The sequence below is a fragment of the Coenobita brevimanus genome, chromosome 71 (genome assembly GCF_032717465.1).
Source record: "Coenobita brevimanus isolate Jiangsu-jjx chromosome 71, ASM3271746v2, whole genome shotgun sequence".
NCBI classification, from domain to species: Eukaryota; Metazoa; Arthropoda; class Malacostraca; order Decapoda; family Coenobitidae; genus Coenobita; species Coenobita brevimanus.
The window spans coordinates 39,515,718-39,535,201 of NC_137024.1; the positions used below are offsets into that span (position 1 = coordinate 39,515,718).

Genomic DNA, 19,484 nt, shown 5'->3' on the forward strand with positions numbered 1-19,484 from the left:
TCCACCTCACACATACACTTTCCTTATCAGTCTCCCGCCCTCCATCCTCTCCATATGGCCAAACCACCTCAGTGTGTTTCTCCTGATGCTTCCTATCACATGCACATCCACACCACAATTCTCATTCATTTCCTCATTTGTCAGTCTGTCTCTCCATGTGTCCACATGCGTCTCTCAAATACTGTAACTCATTTCCACTGCTCCTATTCTTGACTTGTGTCTCTCCAACAAGGTCCAAGTTTCACTTCCATACGTTATAGTTGGTATCATAATACTGGCATGCAGTAACTTTTCACTTCCCTGTTCTTATCACTGCATTCAAAGAACCAGCAACCTTTCTTCCTTGTTGTACCCTTTCAAGCACTTCATCCTCTAAACTTCCATCCTTACTCATCACACTACAGAAGTACTTGAATGCACTCACATTTTCCATTTCCTCGTCATCCAACTGCACTGTACATTCAGGGACTTCATTTTTCTCAAAGACTGTAACTTTACTCCTCCTTACATTCACCTTTAGATTCCATTTCTTACAAACTCTCCCAAACTCATTCACCAAGCTTTGCAGCTCCCCTTCATCATCACTTAACAACATAGTATCATCTGCAAACAATAGTACAGGGAGTTTCCACACATCCCTCTCTCATTAGGGCCTCTGCAACATCCATTGCCCTACCTTGTATCTCTTTTATAACCCCATCCATATACAGACTGAACAACCATGGAGACATGACACATCCCTGTTTCAATCCAACCTTCTATCTATCTATCTGTCTATTGCCAGACGCCTCAATCCCGTTTGGGGTGGCCACAAACAAATCGCCTCCAAGTCGCCCTGTCCCCTGCCATTTCACTGCCCTGCTCCCAACTCACACCCCCCTCTCTCATATACCTGTCCACCCCATCCCTCCATCTCATCCTCGGCCTCCCCCTCCCTCTTCCCCCCTCCACCTCACTCACATACATTCTCTTCGTCAGTCTTTCACCCTCCATCATCTCCACATGGCCAAACCACCTCAGTGTGTTCCTCATAACGCTCCCTATCACATCCACATCAACACCACAACGTTCCTTTATATCCTCATTCGTCAGCCTGTCTCTCCATGTGACTCCACAGGCTCCTCTTAAATAACTCATTTCCACTGCTCTCACTCTTGACTTGTGTCCTTCCAACAACGTCCAAGCTTCACTTCCGTACGTTAGAGTTGGTATGACAATACTATCATGTAGTAACTTTTTCACTTCCATGCTCACTTCCCTGTTTCTTATCACTGCTTTCAAAGAACCAGCAACCTTTCTTCCCTGCTGTACCCTTTCAAGCACTTCACCCTCCAAACCTCCATCCTTACTCATCACACTACCCAAGTACTTAAACGTACTCACATTTTCCAATTCCTCACCATCCAACCTCGCTGTACATTCACTGACTTCACCTCTCTCAAAGACCTTCCAACCTTCATTTAGCAAATTCACTGCATCCTTACCACCTTCATACATACTCTTCACAGCATTCAACATCCCATTTACTTCATATATTCTTAATATTTTCCACAATCCTTGTCTATCCACCCTGTCATATGCTTTCTCCCAATCCATGAAGGCCACATACAACTTCTTTCCCTTCTCTAGAAACTTTTCCACTAAAGACCTAAGAATGAATATCTGATCTGCACAACCTCTTCCCTTTCCAAAACCTCCCGTTTCTCCACCTAATTCCTCTGTTATTTCTCTAACTCTGTCAATTAGTATCCTACCATATACTTTTCCTATTACACTAAGAAGACAGATGTCCCTATGAATACCATGGCTGACATTAAAATTTCTTCAGTTGATGTATTTTCTGCCATCACTGGCCTCAGTACTAACAAGGCATATGGGCCTGATGGAGTCCCTCCTGTTGTTCTCAAGAACTGTGCTTCTGTGCTTACACCCTGCCTAGGCAAACTCTTTCGCCTTTATCTGTCAACTTGTACCTTTCCTTCTTGCTGGAAGTTTGCTCTCATTCAGCCAGTCCCAGAGAAGGGTGACCACTCCCAACCCTCCAACTATCGTCCAGTTGCTTTAACGTCCTGTATTTCAAAAGTTTTCGAGTCAGTTCTCAATTGAAAAATTTTAAGGCATCTTTCCTATCACAACCTTCTTTCCGATTGTCAGTACGGGTTCCGTCAGGGACGCTCCACTGGCGATCTTCTCACCTACCTTTCAGACTCCTGGTCATCCTCCTTTCGGGACTTTGGCGAAAGCTTTGCCATTGCACTTGACATCTCAAAGGCTTTCGATCGAGTCTGGCATAAATCTTTAATTTCCAAACTGCCCTCCTACGGTTTCTATCCTTCTATCTGTGCCTTCATTGCTAGCTTCCTTTCTGGTCGTTCTATAGCTGCTGTTGTAGACGGCCATCGTTCGTCTCCTAGATCTATCAACAGTGGTGTTCCTCAGGGCTCTGTCCTATCACCAACTCTCTTCCTTTTATTCATCAATGATCTTCTAAGCTGTACATCTAACCCTATCCACTCATACGCTGATGACTCCACTCTTCACCTTTACTCTTCACTAGGCTCTTTATGTTTTTCTTGCTCACAACATACTTCAACTGAATCCCTATCCTGTAACCACTTTAGCCACTTCTTTCTCTTTTCCTCCACCTCTCTCTTAACCTCCTCATCCCACCATGCTGTACATTTCTTCTTTGTTGTTACTCTTGCCACACCACACACCACTCTAGCATAGCTGACTAAACAATCCCTATATGCATTCCACAGTCTGTTCAGATCCATTTCATTCCAGTTCACTGATTTGGCGGTCAATTCAAATTGGCGCACAGTTATAACTTACTGACATTTTTACCATCCCTTGAATTTTCCCGTTTTTCTGAGTATTCCGTTTGTCTGGATACCGGATAGCAGGGATTGTACTGTATATTTATGCGCATCTTTGTGTTTGAAAATATGAGTTACAAATGCACAACCTCCTTTCGTGACACATATCCTTTAGTCGCTTCCCATTATCATTTTCATCTGGTACTCCATAACATCGCATTATGTCATCCTCAGGACCAGTGCCTACTCTTTGATTCATATCCCCCATTATGATCACCTTGTAGCTCCTGGTCATTTCTCCCATTACTTCATCCAGCTCATCCCAAAATCTGTCTCTCTTTCTCACTTTTGTCCTCACACAGTGCATATACTATAATCACTGCCACTTTCACCTTCTCAAACTTGAACTTGACATACATACACCTCGAGCTGACACATTGTAGTCTCTCATTCCACTCAGCCACGCCTCATTCATCAACAAAGCAACTCCTTCCTTGCATCTTCCTCGCCCATTCTTTTCCAATCTTACACATTTCGCACCCTCCCACTCCTCCACTGTGCACGCTTTCATCTTCTTTTCACACATTGCCATCACAGCATATCTTGCACTTTTCACACATTGCCATCACAGCATATCTTGTACTCTTAAACACATTCACCACTTCCACCTTCTTGCTCTCCTTATTCACACCTCTCACATTCCACATGGCCATGCAAATCTGCCCATTTGATTGGGGCCCTTGGCAGGTATTGGGCCCTCCGAGGCTCTTTGAAACGACTGCCATGATTAAGTGATTTTGGATAGGGTAATCTTGGAGATACTTAACCCTGCCAGAAACCCCAGTTATATGGTTACCACTCAGCATAGTAAATGGTTTCGAGGGTACAGGAAACCATTTGGCTTGTCACTCAGTGTAGAGTTCATATGGCATCACTCTACATTGAGTGAGTGGATGATGTATTTATTGCTTTAAGGCTATTTACTCGCGCTCTTATGGCTTCTTTACCTCTGTATAGTAAGCTGTGCTCTCAGTGAGCATACCTGTAGTACTTTATTTCTGCATTCTTATATATTGCTTTAAACCTCTTTAACCCACCGCATCCTGGCAAATTTTTCACCAGTGACCCCCCCAAATTCCGGCAGATTTTCGAAAAGATTTTTTCTGGCTAAATCCTCCGCTTTTTATGAGAAACATCGAAAATTCAGAGAGAAAGTGCTCAACTGAGTTTAGAAATATGGTAGAAGTAACAGTAACTTCACCTATGTACCGTGTTCTCTCAGGCCAGGCTCCAGAGAAAACATTTTCTATGGGAGGGGTAACTATTCCAAACCATTCATAGTTGGTTAGATATTTAATTATTTGGTACGAATTTATATGTGGTACAAGAGTATATTGGTTTTCAGACAATAATATAGACAGTATAAGCATTGTTCACTCACCAAACACATCGACATATGGCACCTTCTTTTACGACGTTACCGCCTCATCACTTCTGCTTGTTTCTTCCTCTGGTTTGTTTCTTCCTTTATCCTCCACCTCGGGAATCACTTTCGCCTTGAATTTCGTCATTGGAGAGACCATGGTGCAACATGTCTTTATTGGCCAGGTCACTGCTAACAGGTGAGTTGCTGAGAAAATGGCATGCAGGGTGGAGGGGGGGGTCAGGCCAGGCATTTTCCCTGCCTGGTGTTGGGTAGAGGAAGGTCTCCCACATATGCCTACCAAAAATCGCCAGTGAAACTTGAATAATGTGCAATGATGGACCTCTCAATTGCAAAACGTATGGATACGTTGTCGGGTGTGACTGTGACAAAATGTGGCAACGTATCCATACTTCGTCGGGATGCCTTGGGTTAATGCCACTGTAATGTCTGCCTTACCTCTGTGCAGTAGGCTACTCCTTTAAGAAACTTAACCAGTAGTCTAGTTGGGGTCATGAAGGTTTTTAACCCTTAGACTTGCCAACGACAACCTGGGTCGTCATGCGTTTGTCAACCTCTGACGTCAGTATGACGACTTTGCCCATCATCTGATGTAATCTCTAAAGAAATATTTAGGAAGTCGTCATTTTTGTTGGATGACGGGCAAAACTGGGTGAAGCTAAGCCTGCCACAGCTGGTGCGTTCGTGCTCACTTGGTTTGCTTGGCTGAGTGTGGTGTGAGGTTTCTCACAGGTAGGATGTACACTTTTTGACCTCCCGCCGAACACTTATGCTCCTTTTTCTCGCGTATATATGTGGCATTATTATTTAAGAAAATCCAACAATTAATGCATTATTGGAAAGGAAATTTATTCCTGGGAACACCAGATGCTGTTAGCATCCCTACGTGTCAAGTGGGGTTGATGGAGGATTAGTGCCCCTCCCTGTAAAACAATTAACTCTAAGCCCTTGGCCACCCCATTTGGGATACATGGCGTCTGGCAATAGATGGATGGATGGAAATTTATTCTGCTACTTATTGAAGCAAAAAATATTACTTCTTGAATAGTTTTTTTTCTTGGCGAATATTGTTATAAAGGACAGTGTAAAACTTTAGCATGTCAGCTAACTTTTACTCACTTTTTTTGCACTTTATTTTGTATATATTCTCTTTTTGGACAATTTATGACAGAGCAAAACTCTTCATCTTCAAAATGAGACCAAAGTGGCCTTTCTATGATGAGTAGTAACTTTCCTATGAGCATTAGAATTAAAATGTCTTCGCAACTGTTCTGAAAGCTCTCAAGCGAGATTTACGCACACAGCCAGAATTTACGTTCCTCCCTTCATGGGAAAGGGTTAATAGGCAGGTTTGGGTTAGGCTACAGATTTGGTTAACCCGAGACATCCCATTGACGTATGACTACGTTGCAACATTTTGTAATTGCCAGTCCTATCGACGTGCTTGTACGTCGCGCAATTGCAAGGTGCATAATTTGCACAATTTTCAAAATTCACGCTTGATTTTTGGTACGTAGGGTCGCTCAACCTTCCCCTACCTGCCACCAGGTGGGGACACTTGGCGACCCCGGGCGACCCGCACTCACCCTTGGCTCGGTCACTCACCTGTTAGCAGTGGCCCTGGTCAGACATGGCGCATAGAGGTCTCTCGGAGGAGGAAATCCAAACCGCCCTGGACGCCTTCACAGGCGACAGTGATTCCCCACTGGACGACAAGGTTGTGGACAAAGATTATGTCCAACCAGAGGAGGTTGAAAGCAACAGCAGTGATAAGGTCCCGTCCCCCAGGAAATGGTGCTACGTGACTTATCGTGCTGCTAGAGAGGGCCAGCCTGCACAAAAACAACGTGCAACATCCTCTCGGCAGCCCCTACGTGATGTGGAGCCCGATTTTGAGGACGAGGATGGAGCCGTGGGACGTGCTACCACGTGGTACAGCGGAGAGATTATCACCCATCGCGGCCCCAAGCGCACACCACGTCGTACAAGCAGGTATGGGCCTAGTCTTTTGTTTGGGGAGGGCAGAAGTGTTGTGGAGGGAGTGGGGAGTGAAAGGGAAAGTGCAGGGGCGAGTATGGAAAGTGAGAATGGCGGGAGTGAGTCATCGCTCTTCCGTGGTGGTGTGAGGCGACGGGGAGTATCACGTGGCTGAGTGAGGGTGCATGATGAGTCACGTGGGATTGTGATGGAGGGGGAAGGTGGGGAGGAACCATTCCCCAGCACATCTTATGCTCCCCAATATTCCCAGACACGTGTGCGAGTGAGGGTGCGTGATGAATCACGTGGTGTTGTAATGGAGGGGGAAGGTGGGGAGGAACCACTCCCCAGCACGTCTTATGCTCCCCAATATTCCCAGACTTCATTCCCAAAACCCCCTAATGTTCCACAAGGCCATAAGGGTGAGGGAAAAGGAAAGGGTAAAGGCTGTGGGAAGAGGAGTCCGAGTGGGGAAGCCCTTCGCACTCCTCCTCCCGGACCTCCCCCACCAGCATCTCCTCCCCACCCAGACGAAGGCGACGATGGGGACGAGGGATTTGTGTCTTGGAATTGGGAGGATGGGAGTGATTTTTCTCCCATCATTCACCCCTTCACTGAGCAGGGGCCCGCTGGCTGCACTGCTCCAGGAATTCACCCTAATTCCACCAGGCTGGATTTTTTCCACCTTTTTTTCAGTGAGGGTTTTGTGGAGGAAATAGTGGACCAGACAAACCATTTTGCTAGCAGCCAGCGACATGAGAGTGAAAGATTGGGCACAAGGAGCAGGCATTCTATCAAATATGATTACCCAGTCTCCCTTGCAGAAATGTTTTTATTTTTTGCCCTGGTACTTGTGATGGGTATTGTACGAAAGAACAGAATTCCGACATACTGGTCAAGGGACCCAATTATGCTGACACCAGTATTTGGCAAAGTCATGAGCCGTAATCGCTTTCAGCAAATTCTAAGTCGCCTCCACTTTTACGATGCTGATGATCCTGCAAATGCAAATGACACAGATAAGATGAGGCGAATTAGGTTGGTCTTTGATCACCTGAAGCAAACATTTCGTTCCTCATTTTATCCCTATAGAGACCTCGTCATAGACAGGAGTCTTGTGTTGTGGAGAGGCAATATTTCATTTTGGCAGTACATACCCATCAAAATGCACCATTTTGGGTTCAAGATCTTTGTTATGTGTGACTGTAGGACTGGTTATGTGCAAGACATAGTCTTGTACACCGGTGCACAGACAGACATAATAGAAGATTAGAGTATTGGACTGTGTGGAGCAGTGGTAAAGACAATGATAGAAGACTACCTTCATCATGGTCACGTCCATTACCTGGACAACTGGTACACCAGCCCTCTTCTCGCTCATTATCTACGCAGGCATGACACAGGAATCTGTGGTACCATCAAGGTGAACCAGCGTCACATGGTCAAGGAGGGGCGGAAACTTGACAGAAATGAGGTTGTCTTCTTCCAGGCAAACAATATACTAGCAACAGTGTGGAACCACAATAGAGAAGTCAACCTCTTGTCCACGGTTCACCGCCCCTTGATGCACCGTACAAAGTCCGTGAATTACCGGAGCGAGAACAGGCGCCATATATGGAAACCTGAATGTGTCCTCGATTACATCAGCATGCGCTTGGTGGACCAGTCAGACTCCATGATATCCACTGTCGAGTGTGCCAGGACCACGATGAAGTGGTACAAGAAGCTCTTCTTTCACTTGCTAGATATAACTGCCCTGAATTGCCACCACCTGCATGCCATGACAATAGGAGTTCAGGAAACCTTTGAAGGGTTTGTGAGGGAGCTCACACGTGAGATTTCTGCCCGGTATGCGGTTGAAAGGCCCCAACACCGCACACGCACTGCCCCTACCGGCCAAACTCCCCTGAGAATATCCACCCGCCATTTCCCCACTCCTATACCTCTCCAGCCAAATAGACTGAGGCCCCAACGCAGGTGTCATGTGTGTAGCAATTCCCAGGTGAGACCCACCACTCGGAGAAAAGACACCTGCTACCAGTGCGTTGAGTGTGACGTGGGTCTCTGCATTCACCCTTGTTTCAGTGAGTATCACACCTTGATGCACTTCTGATACGGTGTGAATGCGATATAACACTGATACTCAGAAATAAATGTGACAAACAGACGCTCAGTGTAATTATAAGGCCCGTAGATCTGTAAATAGTAGTATGGAAGTGGAAACGGGTGTATAGTAAGTGGAAAAATCTGTAAGGGCATAATTATTTTCAAAGTGGAAAACTTCCCAGCAAGTGTATGTAGATGAGCTTTTCTGACACTCAGTGGAATAAATAAGGCCCGTAAACATGTAAATATTTGTATGAAAAATGCTATCTATCAATCTATTGCCAGACGCCTCAATCCCTTTTTGGGTGGCCACAAACAAATCGCCTCCAAGTCGCCCTGTCCCCTGCCATTTCACTGCCCTGCTCCCAACTCACACCCCCCTCTCTCATATACCTCTCCACCCCATCCCTCCATCTCATCCTCGGCCTCCCCCTCCCTCTTCCCCCCTCCACCTCACTCACATACACTTTCTTCGTCAGTCTTTCACCCTCCATCCTCTCCACATGGCCAAGCCACCTCAGTGTGTTCCTCATAACGCTTCCTATCACATCCACATCCACCTTTATATCCTCATTCGTCAGCCTGTCTCTCCATGTGACTCCACTGGCTCCTCTTAAATAACTCATTTCCACTGCTGTCACTCTTGACTTGTGTCTTTCCAACAACGTCCAAGCTTCACTTCCGTACGTTAGAGTTGGTATGACAATACTGTCATGTTGTAACTTTTTCACTTCCATGATCACTTCCTTGTTTCTTATCACTGCTTTCAAAGAACTAGCAACCTTTCTTCCCTGCTGTACCCTTTCAAGCACTTCACCCTCCAAACCTCCATCCTTACTCATCACACTACCCAAGTACTTAAACGTACTCACATTTTCCAATTCCTCACCGTCCAACCTCGCTGTCCATTCACTGACTTCACCTCTCTCAAAGACCATCACTTTACTCTTCCCTGCAGTCACCTTTAGATTCTGTGTCTTACACACTCTCCCAAACTCATCCACCAAGCCTTGCAGCTCCCCTTCGTCTTCACTCAACAACACAGTATCATCTGCAAACAACAGTACAGGGAGTTTCCAAACACTATCCTCTCTCACCAGGGTCACTCCAACATCCACTACCCTACCTTGTACCTCTTTTATTACCCCATCCATGTACAGATTGAACAACCATGGAGACATGACACATCCCTGTTTCAACCCAACTTTCAAGGAGAAAAATTCACTTATCCACCATCCACACGCACTGCAGCCTACGCACCATCGTACATACTCTTCACAGCATTCAACAACTTCCCATCTACTCCATATATTCTAAACACTTTCCACATTCCTTGTCTATCCACCTTGTCATATGCTTTCTCCAAATCCATGAAAGTCGCATACAACTTCTTTCCCTTCTCTAGAAACTTTTCCACTAAAGATCTAAGAATGAATATCTGATCTACACAACCTCTTCCCTTCCTAAAGCCTCCCTGTTCTTCTCCAACTAATTTCTCTGTTCTTTCTCTAACTCTGTCAATAAGTATCCTACCATACACTTTTCCTGTTATAATAAGAAGACAAATGCCCCTATGATTACCACACACTTCTTTTTCCCCTTTTCCTTTGTACAAGGGAATAATTATACCTGACTTCCAATCCTCCGGGACTCTACCTTCCTCCCAGGCCAATCTGCACATTTTCCACATCCATTCTACTACTATCTCTCCCCCATGCTTCAGCATTTCACCACACACTCCATCAATTCCTGGGGCTTTCCCCGATTTAACTTTCTTCATTGCTTCCACAACTTCTATCCTACTGATTTCTTCCTGTCTTCTCACCTCCCTCCAAACGGGTGTAATATAAGTTGAAAGTTTTGTAATTGCTGAAATTATTTTCTAAGTCAAAATATTCCTAGCAAGTGTATATAGATGCGATTTCCTGATGCTCAGTGGAATAATAAAGCCCGTAAATATGTAAATAGGAGTATACAAGTGGAAACGGGTGTAATATAAGTGGAAAATTAGTATGTAAGTGTATGAGTATTATCTTTGTCGAAACATTCATTGTGAGGGTATTTTGGTGCGATATTCTGACGCTCAGTTGAATAAATAAGGCCTGTAAATATGTATAGTGCAATCTAGGGTGTAAACGGGTGTAATGTAAGTGGGGAAGTGTATTGGGAGTGAAGAAATAAAGTAAAAGTTGAAACACGAGTGGTAGAGATTGTGCTTGCTATGTGAATATGCGCTAGCATTTCGCTAAATGCCCTCGTAATGAATGTGAATAATTGAAAACATTTACAGTGGTGGAGGAAAAGTTCAGTGTAAAGAAAACATTACTATGAAAGTGATAAAACAATATGGTATGTTGAGATACGAGTCATAGCCAGTGCGCTGAGTAAGCAGATGTGCTCTATAGTTATGCTACATGCCATTGTAATGAATGAAAACAGCTGAAAACAATTACATACAGTACAAAATGATAAAATGGCATTGAAACAGTAGTATACAAGTAGAAAAAATGATATGTTGACTGAAACAAGAAACTTAGCACATAGCTGTTACCACTGTGACCAAACTCGCTATGCTCATGCGATGGTACAATGCTTATTTTTCATATATATGTCACTGAAATCCATTATATTGTTATTCTTATTGCTTATTAGTTCAAATTCAATAAATGTAGAGGTGTTCTTTGTGGTTTCTATCCAAAATTACCTACCGTAGAAAACGTGAGCGCCTCACACGTCAGTGACAGAATACGATACCTGGCGCGGGGGACCTTACCTGTTCCGACCACTTATGGACCACGATAAGCCCTTTCTTGGTGATTTTCCTTTGTTTCTCAACAAAAGCGGAAGTTTTAGCCAAAAAAAAAAAAATTCCAAAATAGCTCGGGATTGGGGGGTGTCGGAGATGCAAAATAGCTCGGGACGTGATGGGTTAACACGTCAAATTTTTTGTAATGTGTTGAAGGGGACAGTATCTGTAGTTTCAGTATGCATGGAAACATATGGAGGAGTGACTACTGCTTTATGCTGCTAACATCCATTGTTGATGATTCAGGAATGAATGATAACAGTATGTTGTAGAGAGTACAGATGTTAAATAGATTAAAAGCAAAGTTTGGTGCAAGTTAATTTGGGCTGTGTTTTTCTTCCATGGAGGTCCAGTCCTACAATGGACCACAGCAAAGATGAAAGGCCATCTCTAGAAATTTGAATCAGGTTAGAAAAGATGTTCGTAAGTTAAAGGAGTATCAAGTTAACCCTTTCAGTCTGAAGAAATTGTTCATATTATTTTGGCAAATGCCAGATGATTTTATTCACATTATGAAAGATGCCTTGAGGCCGAAAGGGCAAAATGTTTCAGTCTGTGGTTGCCCGGCCTCGGAACCCTACACCTTACAGAGGTTCATGTGGAGCTGATTTTGATCTGTTTTAGTTTTTGATTGCAGGAGCACACCTGGAGAACCCTGAGAGTGAGCTGGTGTGGTATGTTATGCTGCGTGCTGTTGACCAGTTCCAGTCAGAATTTCGGGCATATCCTGGCTACTTCCAGGATCAGGTGGAGACAGATATTGTCCGCCTTAAGGTTAGTACTGTATGTGAGATTTATAGCCATTTGTTTCATTTAATTTTTAAAGGCTGCAACAAGCATGTATGCATTGGCCTTGATCACCTAATGGCAGCTGTCCATGCCTCATTGTATGCCTTAAGGTTAGTATGTGAGATTTATAGCCATTTGTTTCATTTAATTTTTAAAGGCTGCAACATGCATGCATACATCGGCCTTGGTCACCTAATGACAGCTGTCCATGCCGCTCGATTTTTGGCAGCTTCCTTATTCAGTCCCTGATCCCTAAGGTCACACTCAATGACCTCATCCAAGGTCTTTTTTGGTATACCTCTGCCCTACATCTAACATTAACACTTCTCTTTTTCTGCACCCAGTTTTCATCCCCCATCCTCTCCACATGCCCAAACTATCTCAATCTATCTCTCCTCATCACAACACCTATACACTCAAGTCTCGTCCTACCCCTCAGCTCTTACATCGTAAACCTAGCCCCCCCAGGCCTCGCACTCAGGGATGCATTGCATGTCCACCTAATCATTACCATTTCTGTAAATTTGGGCCTGCAAATATCCTCTTCCTTTACTGCCCAGGTCTCACTACCATACATCACTAAACACTTAACACATGACACATACATAGATCCCTTAGCACAGAGGGAGAGCCCTCTCAGTGTCAGGGGAGGCAACAGTTCCCTGAAGTTCTTCCAGCCACTCCTCACGCTAGCCACAGAGCTAGCTCCAGCCCCACCTTCAGCACATAACATGTCTCCCGAATAGCAAAACTCTTCCACACACACAAAGAGACTTACCAGAAAGTTCAGTCCTTTCACACCTGACAATCTCCACATACTCTCCTCGACATACCACACACATGAAATCAGCATTATCTCCCAGTCTGCCTCTAAGACCTTTACATCCCTTATGCACCCACTTATCATGAACACTGCACAAGGTGGAATTACATCCCACGCCCTTGTGGCAAATCTCACATGGCCACTCTTCCTCTTCTTTGACAGTACCACCACCAGCCCTAGATACCATCACATTTGTTTTATCTGTGTTTACTCTTAAGCCCTTGTACCCCATACCATCTGTCCACTTCCTAAATCTTTCATCTGCCTCCCTTTCATTTTCTGCAATCAGCATCAAATCATCAGCATACATCTCCCACGGGAGTCCAGTTCTGACGTCATGTGAGAGGACCTCAAGTACCATAATAAGCAACAAGGGGCTAGAGACTGACCCTTGATGCACACCAGCATTCATGGAAAACTCATCACTCAAATCTTCATTCACCTTTACCTGGGTGCAAGCACCTACACATATGGCCAAAACCATGCTAACCAGCCACTCCTTGATTCCAAGATTTCTCACTGCCCACTTCACCACCTCTGTAGGAACCCTGTCAAAGGTCTTCTCCAAATGGACAAAAGCAAAGTACAGTTTCATTTTCTTCCTCGTATATTTTTCCAGAAGCTGTCGAACGATGAATATGGCACCAGTGGTCCTTTTGCCTGGCATAAACCCAAACTGCATCTCATCAATATTCACTTTTTCTCTAATCATACCTTCTAGACCTCTCTCCATTACCTTCACTGTCTGATCATAAAGCATTATACCTCTACTGTATAATTTCCTTTTTCCAGGGCATCACCCTTTCCCTTTCACACAACTGCAATTATACTCTTCAGCCAAGCATCTGGGACAACAAACTCATATATAATCATATTTATCAAGTCAGTGACTAACCCTGCTCCTGTATCTCCTGAGGCTTTCAACATTTCAGCAGTCAACCCAGACACACCTGCTGGCTTCCCCACCTGCATCCTGCCTATTGCCCTACTTACAATAGCAGCGTCAATCCACGAGTAAGGGCCAAACACTGGATCTGCTGGCACTAAACCTTCCATGTCCCAGTCGAACTCCTCATTCAACAGCCAATTGTAGTGCTGTCTCCAGGCATCTTTAATATCCCCATTGTTCACCACAACCTTTCCTTCATCATTCTTCACACACTGTTCACCTATGATATCCCTGTTCTCCCTCTTCATCTGATTTGCCACCTTAAATATCATATCCTTCCTTTCAGCATTATTTAGGTTATCAAGTAAATGGCTCTGAGACTCAGACTTTGCCTTGTAAACCTCTTTTCTAGCCCTGCGCTTGGCAGCCAAGTATTCCTCTTTGTTACCACCCTTTTCCTTTCCTGGAAAAGCCTTCATTTTTCTTTAACTTGTACACCCTCATCCCACCACCAAGTTACTTTTATGTCTTGGGGGGGCCCTTGTGCATCCACACACTGAATCAGTAACTCTTCAAGAGGTTGTTCTTGAGGGCTCTGTGCTGTTCAATAACACTTCTGTCAATGTCTACCTATTCAGCCACCACTTTACTCATCTTCCTATAGAAGGCATCCCTTACTGCTTGTTTTTATTCATCTTCCATATTTTCCTCGTAGGTGCATAAGTCCTCTTTTCATCGCCCGCCCCTTAACCCTCAAATGCCAGGCTGTTTTTACCGTGCACCACAGCACTCTCCTTCTCCCAGCACGGGATGTTCCAAAAATAGCCTGTTTTCAGACCTTAATATCTCGTAAGCTATAGCAGAAGGGGATACAAATTAAAGGCCATATTACTCAACAGTTCTCCTTCTTGTGAATGAAAGTATCCCCAGGTCTGTAAGTTGTTGTGTCGATGAGTAAGGACGTGATTATGGGGACTAATTTGTTGTGCACGAGAGAGGGTGCATTCGCGGGTGTGCTTGCGGCCCTGACCATGGCTTTGCTCTTAACATGATAAACTTGACACAGTGGTGTCCAGTGCACGCTTCTTGGCACTATCGCTGAGTCCATTCCTAGTATCCCTGGAAAGAGGCTTGTCAGGGGTTTATTAGGCAAAAGTCCATGTGAGGTGGGAACGGAATTGGACAAGAAGGTTAAGAAAACATCGTCTTACACCTGGCAGAGTCAGAGAGGTGACTGAGATGTGGTTGGCTTGGCTGGCTGGACTCTTTCCCTAGCATTTGGTGACGAGATGAAGTGGCAACTGCTTCAAACAATGGCACAAAAACATTTGTAGCTATAGCTGTCACCCAGTGTCCCCGATCCACAAACTTTGCATCAGATATAACCGTCACCCAGCGCCTAGGGGTTAAGCACCATGTCACATATCAGTAACTTGTGTTGTAGCACACACTCCTCACTCCCTATAACTTTAACATCTCTCACTAACCTTCTATCAACCCTCCTGACCAGGAAATATTCTCTCTGGCTGCTATTTCCCCCAGACTTGTATGTAATCAACCTACACTCTCTTTTCCTAAAATGTGTGTTGCATACAGTCGTGTTCATTGCCTCCCCTAACTTGAGTATCCTTTTCCCTTCCTTGTTTCTTGTACCATATGCACATCCCCCATGTATTCCTTCATATCCTCGAGCCGCTTCACCTATTTGACCAGTTAAGTCCCGACCCAAAACATCAATCTCATCATCCTCCGTACCACTTATTACACGAATTAGGTAATCCCAGAATCTATCCTACTCTACCTCATCGAAGTTTGCCTCTGGGGCATACGTTAATATAAATGCAAACATTATCCCACCAAACAAAATTTTCATTACTATTATCCTTTCACTGACTCTCATTATATTCAGTACATATTCCACCTATTACTCCTTAACCAACACACCTACACCACCATATCCATCTTCCCAACCCTGCCAAAACTTGTAACGTCCATCTTCCCCGGCAGTCATTCTGGCTGATCCTCCCCTGTACATGACTATCTGCACTCTTCTCACATCCACCCACCAGTGCTGGGAACGCTGTTAAAAAAAAGTAGCGGCGCTCCCATTCCCGTTACTAGCTCGAAAAAGTAGTGGTATTACTGGTTTCGCTACTTGATACAAAATGTAGCAGCGCTCCCGCTCCCGCTACTTTGGATAAGAAAAAGGTACACAAGGAAAGGTTAACAAAAATCTGCAATATAGCAATACACTTTATACTGTTTTGATATTAGTCAGTCTGGGTGGTTATGTTGTGTGCCAGTAATGTCAGTACAGTATATACTTATACTGAAAAAATAAAAACATCATATACATGTTGATGTCACATTAATGAAGATTAGAGCCGAAGGTACAGGGAAAAGCTATTTACTGTATAATGTAACAAATGTTCTTTTACACTGTTACCTAGTATACCCACTAAAAGTAATATATGTAAATACAAGGCAAAAAAAATGTGGCCTACCATTGATACATATTATGTAGATTTATTAGTAATCCCTCTAATATCTGGACACCCACTATCCGGACATCCCCAATAACCGGACATAATCGTCCCGGGATCCAATATTCCCAAAATGGTCCGAAAACCGCAAAAAATTAGAAAAAAAACTGATTTCTTTCCCGCCCATAATTTGAACTGGGCACGCGGGCGCGGGACAGCTTTGTTGTGGCACGTCATTCCTCCGACATCCGCTAGAGCGCCCCTGCATCCTCCCCACTTTCCGCCTGTCTCTCGTCGCGAGTGAACGCTCGTCGTCATGGCTGCCCACGTGCTCACTTTTGTGGTGGTGCCTTACCTGCTGCAGGCATTCCTGCTGCTGTCATGCCTCTCCTTCGTGTGTGTGATGATGGCCCTGCGGCCTGAGAAGAGGAAGAGAGTGGTATTGACTCTGGAGAAGAAGCGGGAGATATTGGAGAATGTAGATGCGAGATGGTCTTCACGCATCCTCCACGAGTTTAACCTGGCCCGATCTACTTTGATATTAAGAGATCCCGAGACAAACTCATGCATTACACGGCTGACTTCTCGTCGAGAAGCAAACGCAACGTGGAGAGGAAGGTGATGTTTACTCCCAAGTTTTCTGAAGTCGACCGCTCCACGTTGATTTGGTATCGACAGCAACGTGCTGCTGGTGTGATGGTATGTGGTACGGAGCTTAAGGCTGCTGCTGAGAAGTTCGCCAGGCTTCACGACGCCCTAGACTTCAAGGCATCCGAGGGTTGGCTCTACGTGTTTAAGTTACGGCATGGCCTTAACGACCATAAGTCTCATGGCGAAGCTTTGGATGCTAACGAGGATGGAGTTGATGATTTTCGGCACAAGGTGAAGGGCTTGATCGACAGGGAGGGCCTCACTCTCGGTCAAGTCTACAACGCTGACGAAACTGGTTTATTCTATTGCTCTTTGCCAATGAACACTCTAGCCGAGGAGACGGAGAAGCGTGTACCTGGCCGCAAGCTCTCCAAGCAACGGATATCTGCTTTGTGTTGTGCCAATGCTAACGGCATGCACCGACTTAAGCCCGTTATTGTTGGCCGTGCAAAGCAGCCTCGGTGTCTTCGTGGGGTGATGGATGTCCTTCCTGTCATCTGGTATCATTCTTTGAAGGCATGGTTCACAGCCCAGATCTTCAAAGACTGGTTCCACCGCCATTTCGTCAAGGAGGTCATACATTACCAGACGGAGAAACTGGGAATCCCACGCGACCAGGTAAAGGCCCTCGTTCTTCTCGACAATGCACCTGCCCACTCGTGCGACGAGGACTTGATGGCTGGGAATGGCCGGATTAGGTGCATGTTTCTACCACCTAATACTACTGCTGTCATCCAACCAATGGACCAAGGAGTGATCGTGGCAACGAAGCGGCTATACCGAGGGAAGTTCCTGGACGAGGTGATGGTTGTTCTCGAGGACGAGGATGAGCGCAGGGAGGGACGGGACACGCGAGGCCAGCGGACTTTGGAAAACCTTCGCCGCCACAACATCAAGTCTGCAATCTACAACTGGGCCTGGCATGGAAGGAAATTCCTGTCAAGACTCTAGAAAATGGTTGGTCTCGTCTGCTTCTCGGAACGGATGCGGAGTACGATTTCCTAGGTTTCAACGTGGATGACTTCCATGCACGTCTATGTACGCACGGCGACGATGTTGATGTGGACGAAGTGCGTGAGTGGTTGGATGACGACGAGGGCGATCCTGGGTATCAGACCCTGTCTGATATCAAGATTGCATCTTCAGTTGCAGTTGTCAGTACCCAGCTTGAAGATTCCGACGAGGACAGTGAGGATGATGTGGACTCCTCTCAGCGTGACACAACTCCAGCCATCGCCAAGCTGAGTGCACTCCGGGAACACCTAGAGTTCGTTCTGGACTACCTGGAACACCCGGACTGCGACAGGGAGATGGGGCCCTTGGGACTTGTGGAGGAAGTGCGTGCTTTCAGGCAGGGCATCATAAATCGTCAGAATCGTCGTTCCTTGCGTCAATCAATGATTGACAGCTTTTTCAGGCCCATGACCCCTGCTGTGCCCAGCCCTGGCTCCACTCCATTGCCTCCCCAAGACAAGCCCTCATGCTCTGAGCCACAGCCCAGCACAGCCACGGTGGAGTCACCACTCGACGTGAGTTTGCGTCTGTCTTCAGAGTCGTCTGCAGTGGGTGCGCCATGATTGCGACCCAGCGACACACCCCTAGGTCACCTCCCTGTGCTACTCTCAGACTGACAGTGATTAGACGCCAAGAACTTCTCCACTAGACCACACGGGAATTTACAGTGTTGTGCAGTGAAAAAAACAGTGCATTGTGTTAAGGATTTAGAGTTGTGAGTGAAAAGACAAAAATTTAATGGACTGTAACTGTAACATAAATTAACTTGAGTGTTTTTGGTTTAGAAAATGGTTTTAAGAGTGTAAAGACTTAAAGTGCAGAGTGCAACACTTATTTCATTAAGGTACAATGGAGCACAAGTAAGACAAGAGTGCGCACTGTGAAGAGAATGGACTTCTGAGTGTGCAAATGACTAAGTTCAGTGCAAGACTTCATGGACAGTGTACTGCAAGTGCTTCAGGAAATCCTTCTTACTGTCAGAGTCTGAGAGGAGGCGGTTATTCATCGAGATGGCCATGGACTTGCTGTAAGTAGGCAGAATGTTTCATACTGAACTCTACTGTATTTTCCATACTATACTACCTCAAACACCTCATTTTACTCTTTTATGTCCCTTATTGGTGTGAATATGCTGTGCCTTAGGTGCTATGCATGTGCAGTAGGGAGGTGTTTTTCTGAGGTAGGCTAGGTTAGGGTCCATAACTACCAGTCCAGGAGCCAGGGACTTGTAAGTACCCACAATGTTTAATATTGTATGAACCTACCTCAAAAACCTCATTTTATGCTTCTTTTGCATTTATTTTAGTCTTTTATGTCCCTTATTGGTGTGATTTGAGTCTAAATAGGTGCTATGCATGTCCAGAGGGAGTTGTATAGGTGTTTTTCTGAGTTAGGGTCCATAAGTACAAGTCCAGAAAGCTGGGACCCAATATCCGGACAGGACCACCATCCGGACATGCCTATGGCTCTATTGTGTCGGATATTGGAGGGATTACTTATTTTCAATGATACCTATTTAAGATATGTACGAAAACGAAAGTAAAAATGAACTGAGACTTTCTTTTAACCCCTTAACCGCGGCGTTGTTGGGAGTGTGCCGTGCGTGTCCCACGGGGATATTCGCGCTCCGGCTGACTTTTTAAAAATACTTGTATTTGCCAAAAATCAGTTATTAGTCCTAGA

At 45.1% G+C, this 19,484-nt stretch overlaps 1 protein-coding gene across 1 annotated transcript in view; it reads left to right on the forward strand.

Annotated features, from left to right (window-relative positions):
• Nucleotides 1–19,484, forward strand: part of APP-BP1 (Nedd8-activating enzyme E1 regulatory subunit APP-BP1) — a 93,870-nt gene that overhangs the window by 56,657 nt on the left and 17,729 nt on the right. Inside the window, exon 8 of the mRNA XM_080277988.1 lies at nt 11,790–11,926. Within this exon, the coding sequence (XP_080134114.1) occupies nt 11,790–11,926 (137 nt within the window). The remainder of the gene's footprint in view (nt 1–11,789; nt 11,927–19,484) is intronic.